Source organism: Marmota flaviventris, chromosome 12 (genome assembly GCF_047511675.1).
Source record: "Marmota flaviventris isolate mMarFla1 chromosome 12, mMarFla1.hap1, whole genome shotgun sequence".
NCBI lineage: Eukaryota > Metazoa > Chordata > Mammalia > Rodentia > Sciuridae > Marmota > Marmota flaviventris.
In genome coordinates this window covers 108,373,520-108,391,420 of record NC_092509.1, presented here as the reverse complement: position 1 = coordinate 108,391,420, position 17,901 = coordinate 108,373,520, and the positions used below count along the sequence as shown (strand labels likewise).

Sequence of the window (17,901 nt, the reverse complement as noted above, 5' to 3'; positions counted from 1 at the left end):
GGCCCAAGGTGGGTGCAGTGAAGGTTGGTCCCCAGGCAGCAAGGGGCGGAGCAGGGCCGCCAGGCAGAGAGGGCTTCTGAGGGCTCTGACCTCATCCGCAGAGGCCTGAACCCATTGCTACCTGGAGGGCCACTGGGAGGGGACCCACTGGAGACAGCAGTCACTGGGGCGTGCCCTGGAAGCGTGTACCTTCTCTCCAGCCCCTCCCCTCTTCTCTGTGCTTCCCCGCTCCCTGAGCTGAGCAGCTTCCTCCCCATGCCCTTCTGCCATGATGCTTTTGCCTTGGCATTGGCCAACCACGGACGGAATGCCCCGAGACTACGGAAGAAAATAAACCTTTCCTCTCCTAAGTTGTTCGTGCCAGGTATTTTGGTCACAGAGACAAACAAACAAACAAAAAAGTTGACTGTCACAATCCCGTGGCACTCTGCTGTCCCCTCGTTGACAGGACAATGCATAGTGTAGAGATCTGTGTCCTGGTTGCTTTCACAGCTGCCTCGGGGACACCTCCACGGAACACCAGCTCAGCACGCCCACAACGCCCTCCTTACCCACCCTGCCTCTCCCAAACCCGACCCACTCCTGAATTCTCTACCTCAGAAAAGACTCACCCAGCCCTTCTGCATTGTCCTCAGACCTCCCCTGCCACCCCTGTCCTCAGCTGGAAGTGGTCAAGCCCGACACACCCTGCGTGGGAAGTTCTCTGCATGCCCACTGCACCACCTGAGCTCCCCTCCCCACCTTTTATCTTCAGGGTCGAAAGCAGCAGCTGCCTGCTGTCCTCTCTGCCGTCTCTGCCCAGACTCCCATTGGTGCCCCCGCTTGCCACAAGAGGTGCCTTTCTGTTCACAAGGGCCTCGTCATTCCATGGCTAAGAGATCCTTGCCGGCTGCCTGCCGACCACAGGGTGCAGTTGCAAGTCCTCGGCATGTTGCACAACGCTCCCCACGGCTCGGCACCAGGGTGCAGCCCACAACCAGCCCTGCCCCTGAGTACCCGGCTCTGTGGCCACCACCGTCTCCACAGTTGGTGGCCACAGGGCCGACACGCCTTCCTTCTCAGGACTCCCTGCTACTTCTTTACTTGGAATCTCCCTCTGCTCTTGTTTCCCTCCACCTCACCATGGGACACTTTCTCAACAACTCTGAGCAAGTCACGTGATGGACTTACCCATCTACCCAACATGGCTTCTGCAAATGCCCCCTGCATCAGGTACTGTGCATGAGGCTGGAGATAAGGCGCTGAGAAACAGAACCGGAAGTTGCCTGCCTCACAGAGCTGACGACCATCTCCTGGCACAGACGACAAAACCACCACACAGACACGTTTCCATCTGACGAGTACTAGGACATCACAACTAACACAGAGTGACACAGAACCAAGGCCTTTTTTTTTTTTTTCGAACCAGGGATTGAACCCAGCAGCACTTAACTACCGAACTTCATCCCCAGCGCTTTTCTAAATATTTTTTTATAGAGACAGGGTCTAGCCAAATTACTTAGGGCCTTGCTAAGTTGCTGAGGCTGGCTTTGAACTCAAGATCCTCCTGCCTCAGCCTCCCAAGCTGCTGGGATTACAGGCCTGCACCACCACACCATGCAAGACCAAGGGATTTAGTAAGCTGGGCCCCTGTCCCTCAGGCCATATCTCTCTGAAAACAATTTTACTCTTTTTTTAAGCATCTGTTTAATTTACATTTCTGAGCAGTCTCTGCTAGACTGTTAATACATCAGTGTTCTGTTTCATACATTTTTACACATCTGATGCATACAAGAATTTAATGAGTGTATTTGATGATTTAATGAACGATGAGCTATTTAATTACTGAACTAATTGTTTATGAATCCATGTGTTTTTAAATTTGAGAAATCCACACACGACTCAGCAAATCATATTCCAGTTGCTGCTAGTGTATTACCTGAAATCTCTAGTTTCATTAAACAGCAGTTTACAAAGATTAAATTCAGACATACACTTCATCTCTCCAAAATTGACTGGGACTAGTTTTCAGAGAAAAAAAGGGCTGGCAGTAGAGGGAGAAATACTACAATAAAGGAATACTTAGTTCCCTTAAACACGGGAATTCCATTGTCACTGTGTGGGTCCAGCCAGGCCAGCACCATCTCATGAACAAAGGCAGGTTCTGGAAATCAGCCTCACGGGGCACGGTGGGGTCTCCTGCAGCTGAGGCCGGGACTGCTGGGAAAGACAGGAGTCCAGAAGAAAACTTGGATGGGGCTACCGAGGCCTGGATGGACAGCTGCTGGCTGGTCCCGGTGGAGGCAGTCTCTGGAAGGCTCTGGGTCTGGTGTGGAACAGTTCTGCTGCCAAGTGTGCAGACAGCTCCTAGCCCAGAAGTCGCCAGCAGCAAACCCTGGGAGCCGAGAGAGGGAAATGGATGGCGTCCACCTTTCTTCATCTCCCCGTGGGGTGGCCAGCCAAGCAAGATGGGCCCTGAGGGCCAGCACACGGCACGGGGAGAGGAAAGGGTGGTAGGACACTCTGCAGGGCGCTGAACAGCAGGAGTGATGGCCACACACCAGCAGCTCCCAGCACACACAGACAGGAAGGCGATCCCCAAATCCTAAAACTTCCTTCAAAACCACAGAATACAACGCACAGCTGCCCATCGGAAAGCTGCCTCAAGCTCAAGTATCTAGCAGGTGGGGACTTGTTTTCCAAGAGCCGGTTCAACAGGACAGACTGAGAATTGTGATCTCACTGGGGTGTGAACACCAGGATTCAAGCAGCAGATGGTGTGACTTAGTGGATAGGCCATGGACCGGGGTCAGTTGCGGGGACAGCACCCAGCTATTCTCTCCACCAACAGCGTGACCTTGGACAAGTCCTTCAATTCTCCAAGCCTCAGTTTCCTTAAAAGGCAGAGGGACATCACAATGCACCAATAAAAACACAGCATCACAGGGTGGGTGGGGGGATGAAATAAAAAACTTTCCCTGGCTGACTTTTAACACTGTGATGAGGCTCAACCTCTACCAAGTACATGTGGAGATTCTTTGAAAATTAAAAAGGATAAAATTTTTAACCAACAAATCCTTGTAAGGCATGTTCTGTGAGCCCAGCGTTGATCTGCATACTTTATATATAAATATTAATCCAAGGTGGCCCAAGCCATAGTTGGAACTATTGTTACCTCATCTCAGAGGCAAAAGGCACAGGGCAAAAGAGACCCTTCCCCAAGGAAGTGGCTAGTGACGGGCACGGCAAAGGCTTGATCCCAGACCCACTGGCCCATGCCCATGCTCTTAAGGATGGCACGAGGTCAGGTGACCACTGTCCTAAGCAAGCACACAGGCTTCTGCTCCTGAAAACAACAGTGTCCCTTCCTGCGGGCACTTCACGTTTTTCTAAAAGGCGTTTGTGTTTGTTATCTTTTTAATTCTTGGATTGACCCTATGAGGTCATCATTACTATTATGTTCCTTTGTATAAATAGGGTTTGGACATGGCTTATCAGTAAAAAATTGTTTCAAATTATTTTTTCAGCAATGGAGAGAGCTGTGCAGGGCCCAAACCATCCATATCCACCCATCCAACCTCTTCCACCTGTGAACCGGGGCTTTTGAACCTGAAAGTCCAAACCCAATGAAAAAGCATAAAAGAACTAAATCCTAGAAGGGGTGGACGCGTGACCACGCCAGCCTTCCATTTGAAAGGGAAGCCCCTTGCAAAGGGTTGCTTGCTTCTGCAAAGATGACCTCCTCCACTCTGGCCCTCCTAAGGTCTAAAATTCTACCATCAGGTCATTCTTTTGACTGAGCAGCTTTTCCAACCAAAAGCACCTTGGGATGCCAGACATTCTCATGACGGCCCAGTGTGAATTAGCGCATGACCTCCTCCCAGTGGGACAGGCTTCTAAGAGCAGACCCCCGCCTGACCCAGGGCAGCTGGAAACGTAAAGAGCCCCAAGATGGGTGCAGTGAGAAGCCGAAACTGAGCTGAGATCCTAAAAACGGGACTAGATAATCAGTGTTGCGACAGAGTCACGACTCGGGGTGCCCAGAGTGCCAAAGGAAAGGGGTGGGGAACCCAGTCCACCACTGCCGGGGTGGCACGGAGGGTCTCCTGGGTGTCTTCCCTCTGGGCTCTCGGTCCTCCTGGGTCGCTGGGCCAGGCCCGGGAAGACGGTGGCTGTCCGTCCTGGGTAGCCCTGCCGTGGAGTGGGGGGGACGAGAGCAGAGGTGAGGGAGCCAGCCTCAGGGAAGCTCGAGCTGGTACATGAGACAGGGTTTGTTCCACGTCAGAACCAGGAGACTCTCCCCGAGGCCAGCCTCAGCGGAGGGGACCTGAAACGACAGAGAGGCGGCGGGACGCTCTAAGGAGACTCTGCAAAGCCACCTGCAGCCAGGGACGGAGACCCGGGAAGGCCTCTGCACTCAGACAGGAAGGCCCAGCGGGGCCCCAGCGCGGACTCCAGTGCTGCCGCCCAGCTCCTCCACACAAGGACAGCTCTCATCCCAGGCCCTCACCTGTCCCTAGCTCTCTCCAGCCGAGGGACCAAGGGGCCCTGTGACTGTCAACTCCACCTCCTCTCTTCTCTGGGTTCCTTCCTGGAGAGAGATGACAGCTTCCCCAGCCCAGAGCTGGCCGCCCAGGCCAAGCTGACATGGGGACCACTCGGGCTCAGGCGGACCGCAGGCTGTGTCCGGGTGCCCAAACATAGACATACTGGGACGCTGCGGCAGACAGAGAGGGACTGCTGCTGGCCCACAGGGGGCTGCCCTAATCTGCTGCACCGTGAACGGTGACAATGCTAAGATGAAAACGTGGTTTGGGGGACAGTCCCCAGGAGCCCGACATTTTGGTATCTAAAGGAACTTTAATGAGCTTAAGAGGCTAATCTGGAGTTCAGGAGGGGGTGTTCTGTTTTGTTCTGTTTTGAAAAATCCTGTTAAAGCCTCCTGAGGCTGCATGGGGGGAGGTAACCCAATGGAGAATCAAAGAGTGACGGCCTTGGAACTGAGGGGGTGAGGAGCAGGGACCGGACACTGCCCAAAGAGCACCTCTCCTGGCAGCAGCAGAACCTGGTGCTCCAGAGGCAGGACTCAGGGACTCACGTCCAGAGCAGCACCCGAGAGCCGAGTGAGAGCGACGCGTTTCTGTCCCGTCAGAATGCTAACTGGGCTTCTCGTCAAGGGACTCCCCCCGTTGGCTGGTGACAGCACCAGGCCCAGGCCCTTCTCTGACCACTAAAACACCCTGAGGACATAACCCAGCATCCACTAAGGTGCTGACACATTCACAGAGGTTTTCAGGGTCCCCAAAATGGCCACCTGAAGAACAGTGATCATGGGACCCCGCAAACCTGAGAATAACACCACCGTCCACTACTCGACTGGGCCCCACCCAGTACCTGGTGACCCGCGGCAGACAACTGTCTGCATCTAAAAGGCCAATCAGGTTCCCCCAAGTGAGAAAATCAAGAGTCTCAAAAGTCCACAAGGATGGCAAGGGGAAGATGGAGAAATTGATGAGATGAAGTTTAAATAATATTTTGTGCTTGCACAGAGTTGCACAGGGCACAGGGGAGCAAGAAGGAGGCAGAAGGGGATCGGGCCAGACGTGAAGTCTAGACACAGCCTGGGGTCCATTCCCAGCAAAGCTGGACACTGATGATGCTTTTTGTATGGACAGTTTATGAGCAGATCAGGCAAGATGGTTCAATCCACCGTGGCCAGATACCCATCAGGGGTCATCAGTTATAATCAAGATATAATCTGATATAATCAAGACAAAACTCAGTCCAATCGTGTGGCGAGACCGAGGCCCCAAAGTCAAAAAAGCCAGACATATTTGCTGTTCTCCAAAAATAGGATCCCCAAACTGGAATCACAAAAGGCTGGAAGAGACCAAACTCTCATGCGACTTCAGTTACTGGCCTAGGAAAAGCATGGCCTATTTTGTATTTTAGTTGTTATGACATTAGTTTGCAATAATGGGGACTCTGGCAATGGTTCCACTGAATTCCAGCTAATCCGTGCGTGGCAGCCAGGTGACAAGCTCTGCCGCGGACGTGGTTGCCGTGTTCACCGTGGGGGAGAACAGCACAGAGGCAGGCTCCCACAATCCTTTGTTAACGATGCAGATGGGGCCATTCTGCTGGGACCACCTAGGCCCACAGAGGAGGGAGTCATGGGTTTGCTGGTCCCGCAGTGTCTTCGGTAGTACTACAGGGTTTCTGCCGCATTCCAGCTGCATCTGCTATCCAGTGCCAAAAGAAACCTGATCCCTACCCTAAGTCCCATTTTATTTATTTTCAGTAGTGTGAAAACAAACATGTAGCAAGATTACAGTGTTTACGCCTCCTTTTTAGCCCATATAGCTCTAATCCTCCTGCTAATTAATGCCAGGGCCACAGCAGTTTTATTAATTTCATCTTGGGTAAAAATATAGAGACAGATCACTGGGCTTTACTAAAATAACAATTTGACATTTGGAAGGTGTTCGCTAGATTTCATCAGGACGGGTGGCTACGTTTTACTTAAGACATGACAAGGACACACAAAGTTGTAGTCAACACTGGTCAATGATAACACAACTAATTCTAATTGTGATAATTGACTACAATGCCCCGTATCCCAGGCCTCGAGAAAACAAGGGAGACAGCAGACACAGGCAATCCTAAGGGGCACGGTGGGGAGAGAGGTCTTTCCTTTGTCCCCTCTGGTATTTGTTGCAGAACCTTTTTTGCATTTTGTTCCTAAATTCACCCACCCCGACAAGCCACGTCTGGAAAGGCAGCTGGCAAGAGCACCAGTGTGGGGTCCCTAAGAGATCTCGGGGAACACACAAGTCTCCTGCACGCTGGAGCAGAACAGGCGCCCACAGGGAGCTTCCGCTTCTGCGCAGAGGGTGGGAGACGCCCCCACTCCTCACAGCAGCCCTCAGCACCTCGCCCTGAGGCGGTTTGTCTAAGACTCCTGCTCTGAAGATGTCAAGAAACATTTCAAAATCCCTGTTTATTTTTTAGTTTCTTTTTTAATTTTTGAAAAGCAGTCAAGGAGAGCTAAGATTTTATAGTTAGAGCAGAATTTATTTTAAAATCTTTCTCCTCTGGTTGTGAGGGCTCCTGGTACCCCCACCATTCACTTCCCAGTACTGCACAACTATACTTCATCCACCTAACACGATTCAATATCGGTCACTTTGAGCAGGATGAGATTCAGCAATCAGCATTGTGAAATGTGCATTTGCCCTAAAAAGATTCAATAAGTTTCTGGTAATATAAAGAATTTTAAAGGCTCATCTATTTTCTCACTTGTAACTATTTTAACACAAATAATGTCTTTGGCCATAAAAAAATAATTAGCTGAAGATTTAATAAATGAAGTTGTTCTCATTACCATTATCTCCACAACCTTCTCAGAATTCAAGGCAACAATGAAAGGCCTCCTGAAACCAATAATAGTCTTTCAGTTGATACAGAAGTTACAAGCAAAAAGGGAACTAAAAAGCAAGACAATAATGAACTATCAGAAAAGTTCTTGTCACTGAAATTGGAATCTAGACAGCCGCCCCCAGTCAGGTGGGCAACAGAAGTCCAAGGATCCACATCCTGGGAAACTCTTCTTGGGCCAATGACTTTTTAAAATGCGTTCCACCTAGGTAAGGACCAAAGGAATCCCATAAGCATACTCTGAAACGCAATGTCCATGTCTGATACTCTAATTCCCAAAAGACTATTCATATCTATTCCTACTATTTAATTTTATTTAAAAAAAAAAAAATCTAAGTCTTAGACTCCTAGGAAGTCTTTCCCAGAGACCAATACATATAAACAGAGAAAATACCTCTGAGCAGGGAATGTTTCCAATCACCCTCTAAAATTAAACCGAAAAAGAGGTAGGTCCGTTTGTCCAGCTCCGTGGGGCTGTGGGCTGTGCTCGCTCTGCACTAAGCCCCAACGATCCAATGCAGACGTCAATTTATCACCTCGCTCTGTTTCATTGTTATATTCCTTAAATTCTACTGTGCCAGGAAAGGGGCCAACAAAAGATAAAGTAGAGCAGAACCCTGACAATCGCCTCTGTCGCTTCATCTGTGACTCCTTTTCTGAGTAACTGCATGCCCAATTTTGATCTCCAAGTATGTCCCAGTAATAAAGCCAAACTCCTCCTCGCACCCACGGGCCCCTGCACAACCTGGACACAATGCAGCCTCAGCTCATTACTGACCCTAACAGAGAGCATTACCTAAGCCGTTCCTGCCTGGGGGCTGCCAACCAGTAGGTGGAAAGAAAGACACAAAGAAAGCTGAGTGTGACATCCACTTTCCCACTTCAGTCCCTTTCTTTGGAAAACTGGTCTGCTTCAAAAGGCAGAGCAGAAACATCCAGGGCCCTCCGAGCACAGGGCTTCCCGGCTGCAGCTGCTGACAGGCGCAGTCAGATGCTGAGAACAGCCCCGAGGGCAGCAGCGTGGTCCACCAGGCTCCGGGGAAGTCCAGAACAGTCCGGGGACACTGAAAAGCTTCACGTGGGGGAGGCCCTGCCGGACCCACGGAGCCGCCAAGCGCATGAAAGAAACAATATAAACTCGATTTAAAAGTGGGATCCCTTCCAGAAGGCTTAATTATCCATTTGTCACCACAGTCCCGTTTTTCAGCAATCTCTTCTCTCAGAGTAAAGCCCAGCTACAGCATTTGTTTGGAACAAATTCAGGGAAAACTCCAAACAAACCAGATCATAGAGGAATCACTTAAATAGGGAACAACAGATATATAAATAGACTCTCTGGGGCTGGAAAATATTTGGGTTGTCTGCTAACTTGCAGGAACACGGAGGACAATCAAACCCAGTTCTGCAGCACCCACGGCCATGGCGTTCCGATGCTGGTATCGGACAGCACAGCGTCGTCAATGTCCCAAGTGCCGCCCTCCCATCCAACCAGTTGCTTTCCTTTGAGGGGAGCCACAAAAGTCATCCCCAGTCTCAGCGTTCATAAATCAGCTCTGCAGCCTCGCCCTAAGTGCTTATTTGTTTTGGGTAATCAGAAGATAAAGTATTCCTAAGGGTGCCATAATGTATGAGACAAATACTCAGTAAAACATCCAAGGTTTCAAATGAATGGCTGTTGGTCCCAAATGCCACTGTCAACTCCATTTTTTTTTAATTAGAAAAATGTGGCGTTTGACATCATGAAGGTGCAAGAACTAGTGGATAGAAAAGAATTTTCACTTTTTAAGTGGCTGCCTGACAGCATGGATGCACGGCTAATGATTCCAATGCAGACTTGCCCAACAACCAGAAATGCACTAATGAGTAAAATAACTCTGGCAAACCTACTCTGTGAAGACCATGTCCACAACTATCACTGAGGACCACACATTAGCCAGATATTCTTTCACTTGAGTGTACAGAAACAGTATTTGAGCTTCATGAGTTTTAGAGGCAGGGTGCTGCACGAATACTCCTTTGTTATGAAGTAAGTGCTCCACAGTCACGCCTTCACCCCTCAGCTCCCACCGCCCTTTCCTTTCCATGGACCATGTCTGGGCCTCAAAATTTTAAGAGATCCACCAAAAAAGCAAAACTGTTTTTATTAATGTATTAAAGAGAAAAAAGTGTTCTTTTTGATTGTTTCATAACTAAAACTGACAATTAGCTAGAGGACTAAAATTAAGTTGCACCCTATGGAGGATAAATATCTGATCATTCCAGACAGCTGTCAACCCACCCTAGTCCTGCTCTGGTGCAAGTTGCTCGGCCACAGCCTGAAGGCAGGTGCTGAGAGCTTTATGACTGTCCTCTCCTCACCTAGCCCAGTGTCTGCACATAGAAGCTGGATAAAAGCTCACTGAATAAAGAAATTTGTCCTGAACCTATTTTTTAATCACCTTTTCTGTAGCCAATACCATGCAGACTAATACCATTAAGATTATTAAGTACATTAAAGAGCCTTTTTTGTTGGAAAAAGAATAGGATTGCGATAGGGGATAGAAGAGGAAAAGGGAACTTTTAAAAGAAATAAATGAATCTAAAAACGAATTGATGGGCTGAGCACAGACCAGTACCAATAGCATAGGATGCCAGGAGCTAAAGACCACAAGCAAATCGACTTTGGACATCCATGTTTCAATAACTGTTTTTAAATTAAAACTCAAGCCCTTCCTTGAAACCCTAGCACCTCTCTGAACAATGGAGCTGACACCCCTCTATAAAGTCTTGGTTCTGGCCAACAGCTGGCAAGTTGATCCCTGCAATTTTCTCTTTGCAGAAATAGCTTTGTGAGAGGAGAAGGGACCCTCTCAGGCTAATAAGCCCAAGCCCTGCCAGACCTGGAGGGCTGAGACGAGGGACATTGTTGTGTTAAGTACTTCACAACTGTCTCTTCAACTCTTGACACAGGCGACTTCCTTAGAGAAGAGCTGAGTGGCCAGACAGCTGTGTTGACCCTTCAGCCTTCTGTGATTCGTGGGTTTTTTTAACAAACAGAATAGAAATTCACATCCCAAATCCTTTCCTAAGCTCCAATACTTCTGAATCTGCTAGTGTTGTGCCTGAAGGATGTGGACACTTCAGTCATCTATAAGCAGAAAGATAAAGATGGGGCCTCACAATGCCAAGACCTTTAGATGAAAAGCAAGAGAAAAAAACAGAGCAATCAGCCAGGCGCTTTATCCGAGGCGCTACTCGAAGCTGTGTAGGCAGAATCTGTTTAATTACCTAAAAACTGTACTGAACGTACAGACAACTGCAGCCACAAACAGACGACCAAGATCAGAGATGAGCAGCCTTTCTCCGCGGCCACTTACTTCTCGTAGTCATACTTGCAGTAAAGCTCCTTGTGAACCACAGAGCTGTCTCTGCCCAATGATCACAAGTTCTCACTTCCTTGCACATTTCTGTATTGTCCAACTCATCCAAAGTTGAGAATGTATTTTTTTAGATCTTGGAAATGTCATGTTATTCTCCCATCAAAACAACAGCGAAAATACCTCCGGTGCTCTCCACATAGGGTATAAAATCCAAGCATTCTATGGCAAAGGAACACTGCAGAGAACATTTCGTGTGGTTACCGATCTAGTCACTTTGCTGGGTTTTACTATGCCTCGGAGCCCAGGCGACAGGGAAGGAAGGCAGAGTTCTGTCTGCTCTTTCTGGCTTTCTGTTTCACAGAGACCTCTCCAGCACATCCCTTTCATTGTGCGTTTTAAATAACAGTACAGGAGCTGCTTCTCAGGCACACAAGCTCTCCCTCCTCATCCCTTTTATTCACAGTAACAAATGCAGAATGCATGGGCACCCACAGTGGACATATACTAGTCCTGATGGACAAAAACAGAGCTCCATTTCAGCCATTATTCTTTTCTCCAAACTCTCCACAGCCCTGTGAAGCCAATGCCCCTACTGATCCATCATTTTTTTAGGGGAAAAAAAAAAAAACACAGTTCCCTCTCGTCACTCCACGGAGCTCCTCCAGGTCTGCCCCAGGGGGAGAATAAGAAACCCTCCCATCCTAGCCCCTTAGGATTACAGAAATCTAGATTCCAGGTCATCACTGGCACTCTCAAATAACTGCCGGAACGTTCCCTGTGCAGCAGGGAACTGACCCAGTGCCAGGCGGAAAGCTGACCCAGACTGGAGCTACAGATGAGCCAAGGAGGGGGCTTCAGGTCAGGTCCCAAACTCTAGCCTATGGAGTCCTTGGCCCTTGGGCCTTGGAGAAACGGGGAGGACCGGGAAGGAGGAAAAGCAAACCGCTGCTTGTGTTCTCAGCTCAGAGGCTCAACCAACCATTTACAGTCGGTCTTTCTGGGCTCCATCGACAAATTCCACAGGAAAGCGCACAGGGGACAGAAACTTGAGGTGGACCAGCCTCATCTCCCCGCACAAGAGCAAGAGTAGCCGGGAGACCTGGGAAGGTGGGAACCACCAAGGAGACACGCGGGTTACTGCAGCCCACAGGACACACCAGTGAACACAGAGACCATACTGGAAGGGTCAGAGGTCCACACAGAGTGGCCTCCAGGAATGGCCGGGTGGGTAAGGGACCTGGGAAGAGGCAAACCTCGGCGAGCAGACCAAGAATGGAAGCAGTCCCGCGCGCTTCTGCGGGGCTCGGTTGGTAGCTGTGCGCCCTGGTGCAGATCCCTAATGCTAGCCGCAATTCTAGGTATGGGCGGGTGGGTGAGTACCTCTTTGCCTTGCAGAGCAGGACAGGGGTGAAAGGGGACAGAGTCCCCCTGCACGGATTCCAGTGCGGGGGAGGGGTGGGGACGCGCCAGCCAGCCGGCCACTTACTTCTCATAGTCATACTTGCAGTAAAGCTTCTTGTCCCGGTAGAAGCAGGTGGTCTCAAGGGGCTCTTTGCAGGAGGCGCACCGAACGCACTGCTCATGCCAGAAGCTGTCGTTGAGCCGCAGCAGGAACCTGTCCGAGATGACCCGCTGACAGCCTTCGCAGACAGACTTGGGGCTCACCGCTCTGCCTGCAGCCGCAACAGACAGTCTCGGGTCAGCCGCCCGGCCAGGCAAACCCGACCAAGACCGGCTCCAGACCCACAGATTTCCTCCCACCCCTCGCTCTTCGCCCCAGAAAGCCCCCTAATAATCAGCCAAGTCAAGACTTGGAAAAATCAAACCAAGTGACAGTTCTAATAAACAGAGGCTACGTAGGAAGGTCTAAATTCTAGCGGGGGAGGGAGCGGACATCGGGAAGTGGCCTTTAATTATCAAACAGACCCCGGTATGTGCGCAATTAGGTTACAAATAAAATCGTGCTCCCAGGTTTATCTCGTAGTAATCGTAGTCATTCAATCTCTGTTTGCATCTACTATTTTAAAAATGAAATTATTTTAAAATAGTTTTAATTTCTTTTGTTAAAATATAATTTTTTATTGAAGGAAAAAAATTCTTCTTTTTTTTTTTTTGAGGAAAAACTAAAATTCCCCGTTCTTCCTAAGTCTCGTGGGTACCGAAAAATACCATTTTGCCTGGGGCAAATTCGGTGTTGTTTAAACTAATGAGCCGCAAACTGCTACGTCATGGCTGACCGCAAATTGCAGATGGGTTTTTTCGTAAAAGTGTCAAAATAGAAGGGAGAGAAAAGCGCGCGAAGATGCCGCGGGGCCAGGGTACTAGACTTCCGGCAGGCTCTACAGCGCACCGGGAGCGCAGTCAGGGACTCCTCGTCCTAACCCGGTCCTCTGGTGTTTCGTTGCTCCAGTGTGAGGGCCCGGAGTGCTTTTTTCCAGGAGTGACGCTCGGCCGCCTTTGTTGGCACATTTGACAATTATTTAAAGAAGCCCTGTCCCATCATAAGGACACCCTTGGGCTTGGTGTCCCAAAGGTCTGATCCTTCTCCCTTTCCCTGTTATCTTCATCTCGATTTTCCCTCTAGGGACTGCCACCGACTTGTAAGCAGGGCGGTCGCTCTGGCGAGGGGTCGAAAGGGCTAAGAAGAGCTGCCAGAGAGCTCTCCATTTTCTTCCTGCCAGGTTTCGGGATCCCGCGCCACGATTCGGGCGCTGGGAGCGACCCGAGGCCCCGCGGAGGGACCGGGCGAAATGCGAGGCGTACAGAAGTCGGCACGCGCTCCCGCCGGCGCAGTGCGGGCCGGGCCTCGGTACTTCTGCGGGGCTGGCAGAGCTCCGCGTTTTCGAAAGGGAAGCCGAGAGAGCAGGCAGGGCGTGTGGCTTCGTGGGGCCTGGCGGGGCGGGGGTCCTCTCCGGATAGGCTTTCTCCCCCAAACCTCTCATCCTCTGCCCTCTGCCCGCTCGGCAGTTCAGTAGGGGAAAGAGGCAAGAGGTTTAATAACAAAGGAAATGTACCCCGCTAATGAGCAAATAAATAAAACACCCCTCTCCTCAAACTCGAAAAGCACCGGGGGCAGTGGGGAGACCCACAACAAGAATCCCTGGACGGAGGTCAGGACGCCCGCGTGCGTCACTCTCCTGAGTCCCTTGAGCCGTTTCTCTTCGGTGGCTCCAAGGGGTTGGGGGAGGAGCGGCCAGAGGAAACCCACCGGACCTGCGGTCTAGCTTCAGTTAATTAAAGCCGAGGCGAGGGCCCTGCAGCGCCGGCTAATCCCCGCGCTGCGCTGCCCACCGGCCCGGAAAAGCCTCTCGGCCGTACCCAAGACTTAAAATTGGGGATGGAGTTGGTGCGGGTGAGAAGACGGCTCGAACTTGGGCGCTCGGGGCCTCGGACTACGGAAGCTCCTACCGAGGCCGCCGAGAAATGGTTGGCATTTATGAGCCGTCGATCAACTCCATGATTAAAAATCCAGCCCTGAGTATTTTTAATCACTTGCCACTCAAACGCCTGCGTGCAGGCTCTCCCGCCCCCTGCGACTTTGGGGAATTCGGTGCCCGGGGCATGAGGCCCGGGAGGCTGGTGGGTTTTATTTAGGTTGGGGCGACTCGAAAGGACTGACAGGCAGATCGGGAGTGGGCTCCACTGCGGGGATGGAAAAGACGCCAGCGCCCTGTGGCCTGCAGGTCACAGTCAGCTGGGACCAGAGCTCCGGGCCGGCGGCAAGAGGGTGCTCGGGGACAACCGCCTGAAAACTCACCTAGCAACGAGGAGAAGGAGGCTGAGGTCTCGATTGCGCTTTGGAAATTCTCCTCCATCTTCAGGCCGTCCAGCATGTTCGAGCCGGGCCGGGAGGACCTGTAGAGGGGAGGAAAGGGTGCGCCTGGAGTCCGTGCCCGCTGGGATTCGGCGCCCGCAGTTGCCGCACTCCTGGGAGAGGACGGAGGGAGTGTCCAGGGCGACCAGAATGAGCCAGGAGGGTAGAGTCCAGCCAAGGGAAATGTGGGTGGGAGGAGAGAGACGAGTCACAGCGAACGGCTCCGACTGCTCTGATTTCGCTTCGAGTCAACGCATTATGTACTTAGGCCTCCGCCCCCAACTGCGTTCCTCCTTCTCCTGACCCCCGCCCCCCATCCCGTCCCCAGGTTTCCCATCCCGAGACCGACTCCGCCCCGACCTGTACTAAAGTGCGCCCAGGGGACGTCTCCGCAGGAACTCAGCTACCGGGTGATGAGACGAACTGAGGGGTGTCCTTCCTCGCGCGGCCGGCCCAGGCACGAGGGACCACGGAGTCTGCAGCCCGCGTCCCAGCCACCACGTATCGGCCCTCACCTGCCTGGGGTCGAAGGGAGGCAGAGGAAGGAACTCCGGGGTCGTCCCGCCTGCTTCCGTACTCCTGGCGCTGCGCTCTGCGTGGGGGCGCGCGGGAGTGGGCGCGCTGGGCGCGCGGGGAGGTCCTCCCGCCGGTCGGCCAGTGCCGGGAATGTCTGCAGGAGCAAAGGAGTCGCCTCGGGGAGGAGCCGCGGCTGGCCCGGCTCACTCTTGGATGCATTTCAAATCAACTTTCAGAAACACGCCCGCCCGCGCGAGTCTCGGAACCGGCCGTCTTCCTTACCTGATGGCAAGCTCGCTCCGGTGTCTGGAGCAGAGTGAAGTTGCGGATGCCGCGGGAAGCGTCTACGGAGGAAGGCGTCGCCACCCAGCTGCAGGCGGAGCAGCCGCCGGGCTGCGGCGCGCCGGCGAGAGAGAGCCGGAGCGAACGCCTGCCCTGGCTCAGCTCCTCCGCGCGCCCGGGCCGGGCCGGGACGTGGCCAGGAGCAGCCGGCCTTGTCGGGACGTCCGGCCAGCCCGCGCCTCTCTTCAGGAGCTGGGGAGGGCCGGATGCTTCTCCGAGGCAGGAGGGGAGGCGGAGGCCCAGGGTCCTGGGTGCAAGTCGGCCCTGCTTCTCTGGGGCGGATCCCGCGGCTTCTGACAGGGGCCGCGGCGCTGCGTGCGCGGCAGAGGGAAGGGGGTGGGGTGCGCAGGGCGGGGGGCTGGGAGCGCGTCCCGCGGCAGGCGGCCGGGCTCGGTTTCTCGGCCTGGCTGCGCGGCCCACCGCGTGGCCGCAGCGGGGTGCGCCCCTCTGCTGCTGTGACCTCCTGGGCACGCAAAGTTTCCTCCCCTCCACGTGTAACCGTTACCTTGGGGAGCCGGGCTGGGCCTTGGAGATCGCGCCTCCGGGCCGCGCGGCGGGCTGGTTACCGCCGCTCTTGAGTCAGCAAGTGACCGGCCGGCCCGGCAAGCGCGCTGGACTCTGCCCGTGTGGTTGCCGTGTTAGAACGGCTCCCCTGACCTTTCTTCCTCATGTAGGGGCTCCCACGAGTTCCCAACTTACTTTCGGCTCAGAACCCATTCACTGTTTCACATGGAGACCGCTTCACTGATGGGATGTGCGAGAACCAGGGACCCCTGAGCAAACCAGGAAGAGGGCTCCCAGGAGAGACTCGGTGGGATCTGACCCCCAGACGGTGAATTCAGAATGACAGGAAGCATAGGAAGTCAGCTAATTCCCTACACCTCCTGACTTTGCTTACCATGACGACTCTTCTGCATCTCTAGGAGCAGGAGTGAGGTCTTATGGTCTGTATCCCAGGAAGTGCCTGGCCCCAAGGCGCTCAGTAAATAGCTGATAGCAAACTAACAGCTATTGAACATTTTGCAGAAACCGGATTACACAGTCAAATCATTTGATCTTTGGGGCAGCCCTATGAGTTGGAGAAAGCTATTGTCTCAACATTACAGGTGGAAGTAATAGGGCAGAGTGGGTGCAACCCCTGTCCAGAGCCCTGAATACACCAGGCAGGTCCAGTGCAATGGGATTCTCTGGGGCAGCCTCAGCTCCTAAACTCCACTGAGAGTTGGCAGCACTTGTGAACCCAAGCAAAGGACAAGCCACATAGTAAGGGTTCTCCACTACCTTCTCCAAGGAAGAAGCCTTTCCTTTTGTTTTGTTGTTTTGGTACTGGTAGCAAGTTGCTCTCAGGTGCTTAGGAGCAGTGACCCCCGCCCCCGCCAGCCATTATAAGTGCTTTCCACCAAGTACACAAGCCAACCACGGAATATGACTTCAGAAAAGCAAGGGGAAAGGGCAAGGTTAGCACCTTGTATTTGAAGGCTGCTTAATGCCACACACAGGGTGCTTTCTCACACAGGATTTTGCTTGATCTCTACAACACACCTGTGAGGTAAGCAGAACAAATAGTTTTATCTATTGTTTCAGATGAATCTTTGGGGCGTAGTATGGCTGGGAGATTTCTCTCCTGTTGCCCAGATGGCTGGCGAGTGGCATGTCTCCTAACACCGGACCTCTGTGCCTTCTGCCCCCAAAAAGATAGAGCAGGCTTGGATATACACATGTACAATAGATATGTGGAACGTATAATACAAGCGTGCCTTTTATAATTATGGATGTTCTCAAGGTGATATATAAAAAGTTGACAAAAAAAATAGAATAAAGCAAATATAACCATAAGGAATATTTTCAAATGCCCAACAGAGCTTTGGACTCACTAACGCTTTTGATGACAAAGTATGTTTAACTAGTGGTAAAAAAAATGTCTTCAGTGAGTGTCCTGAAAGTGGACAGATTGACACTTGATCCAAGACCCAAATCTTTCCAGAGATTCTCCTTGGGAAGACGTGTGCAGTGGGCATGTGCTTCCCAGAGGCTTGGCCACTTCAGAGTGGGGACTGTGTTTCCTGATCACATTCCAGGCCCAACTCTTCTCCATGCAGAGGGAGGTGCAGATGTGATTGACAGTGGGACTGCTTGGCGAGGGGGCGGGGCTTGGCATCTCTGCAGTCAGGAAGCATGAAGGGTCAGGACTCAGAGCCTGGGCTCCATTTCCAGCTCTGCCACTGGGTCCAGGCCATCAGTTCCCCTCTGAGGATACCAGGGCCTCCTGTCACTCTGTGTAAGGCCCCCCATCCAAGGTCTATGAAAGCAGATTGACTGGCCTCGGCCAGCACAGTGGACAACACCAGCACATCTTTGGAGTGTGCCACGTGGTGTTTGCCAGTGTAGACCTGGCTGAGTGTCTAGACCAACACACGACTTCTTTATTTGGCATTTCCTCATATGAGTTAGAAT

General features: G+C 52.0%; 1 protein-coding gene across 1 annotated transcript in view; it reads right to left on the bottom strand.

The window, feature by feature from the left end:
• Lmx1a (LIM homeobox transcription factor 1 alpha) overlaps positions 1-15,170 on the bottom strand; it is a 123,844-nt gene extending 108,674 nt beyond the window's left edge. The window contains exons 1-3 of the mRNA XM_027922875.2: positions 15,105-15,170; positions 14,533-14,630; positions 12,262-12,448 (exon numbers count right to left, since the gene is read on the bottom strand). Of these exons, the coding sequence (XP_027778676.1) occupies positions 12,262-12,448; positions 14,533-14,608 (263 nt within the window). The 5' untranslated portion in view covers positions 14,609-14,630; positions 15,105-15,170. The remainder of the gene's footprint in view (positions 1-12,261; positions 12,449-14,532; positions 14,631-15,104) is intronic.
• Between the last annotated feature and the right edge of the window lie 2,731 nt (positions 15,171-17,901).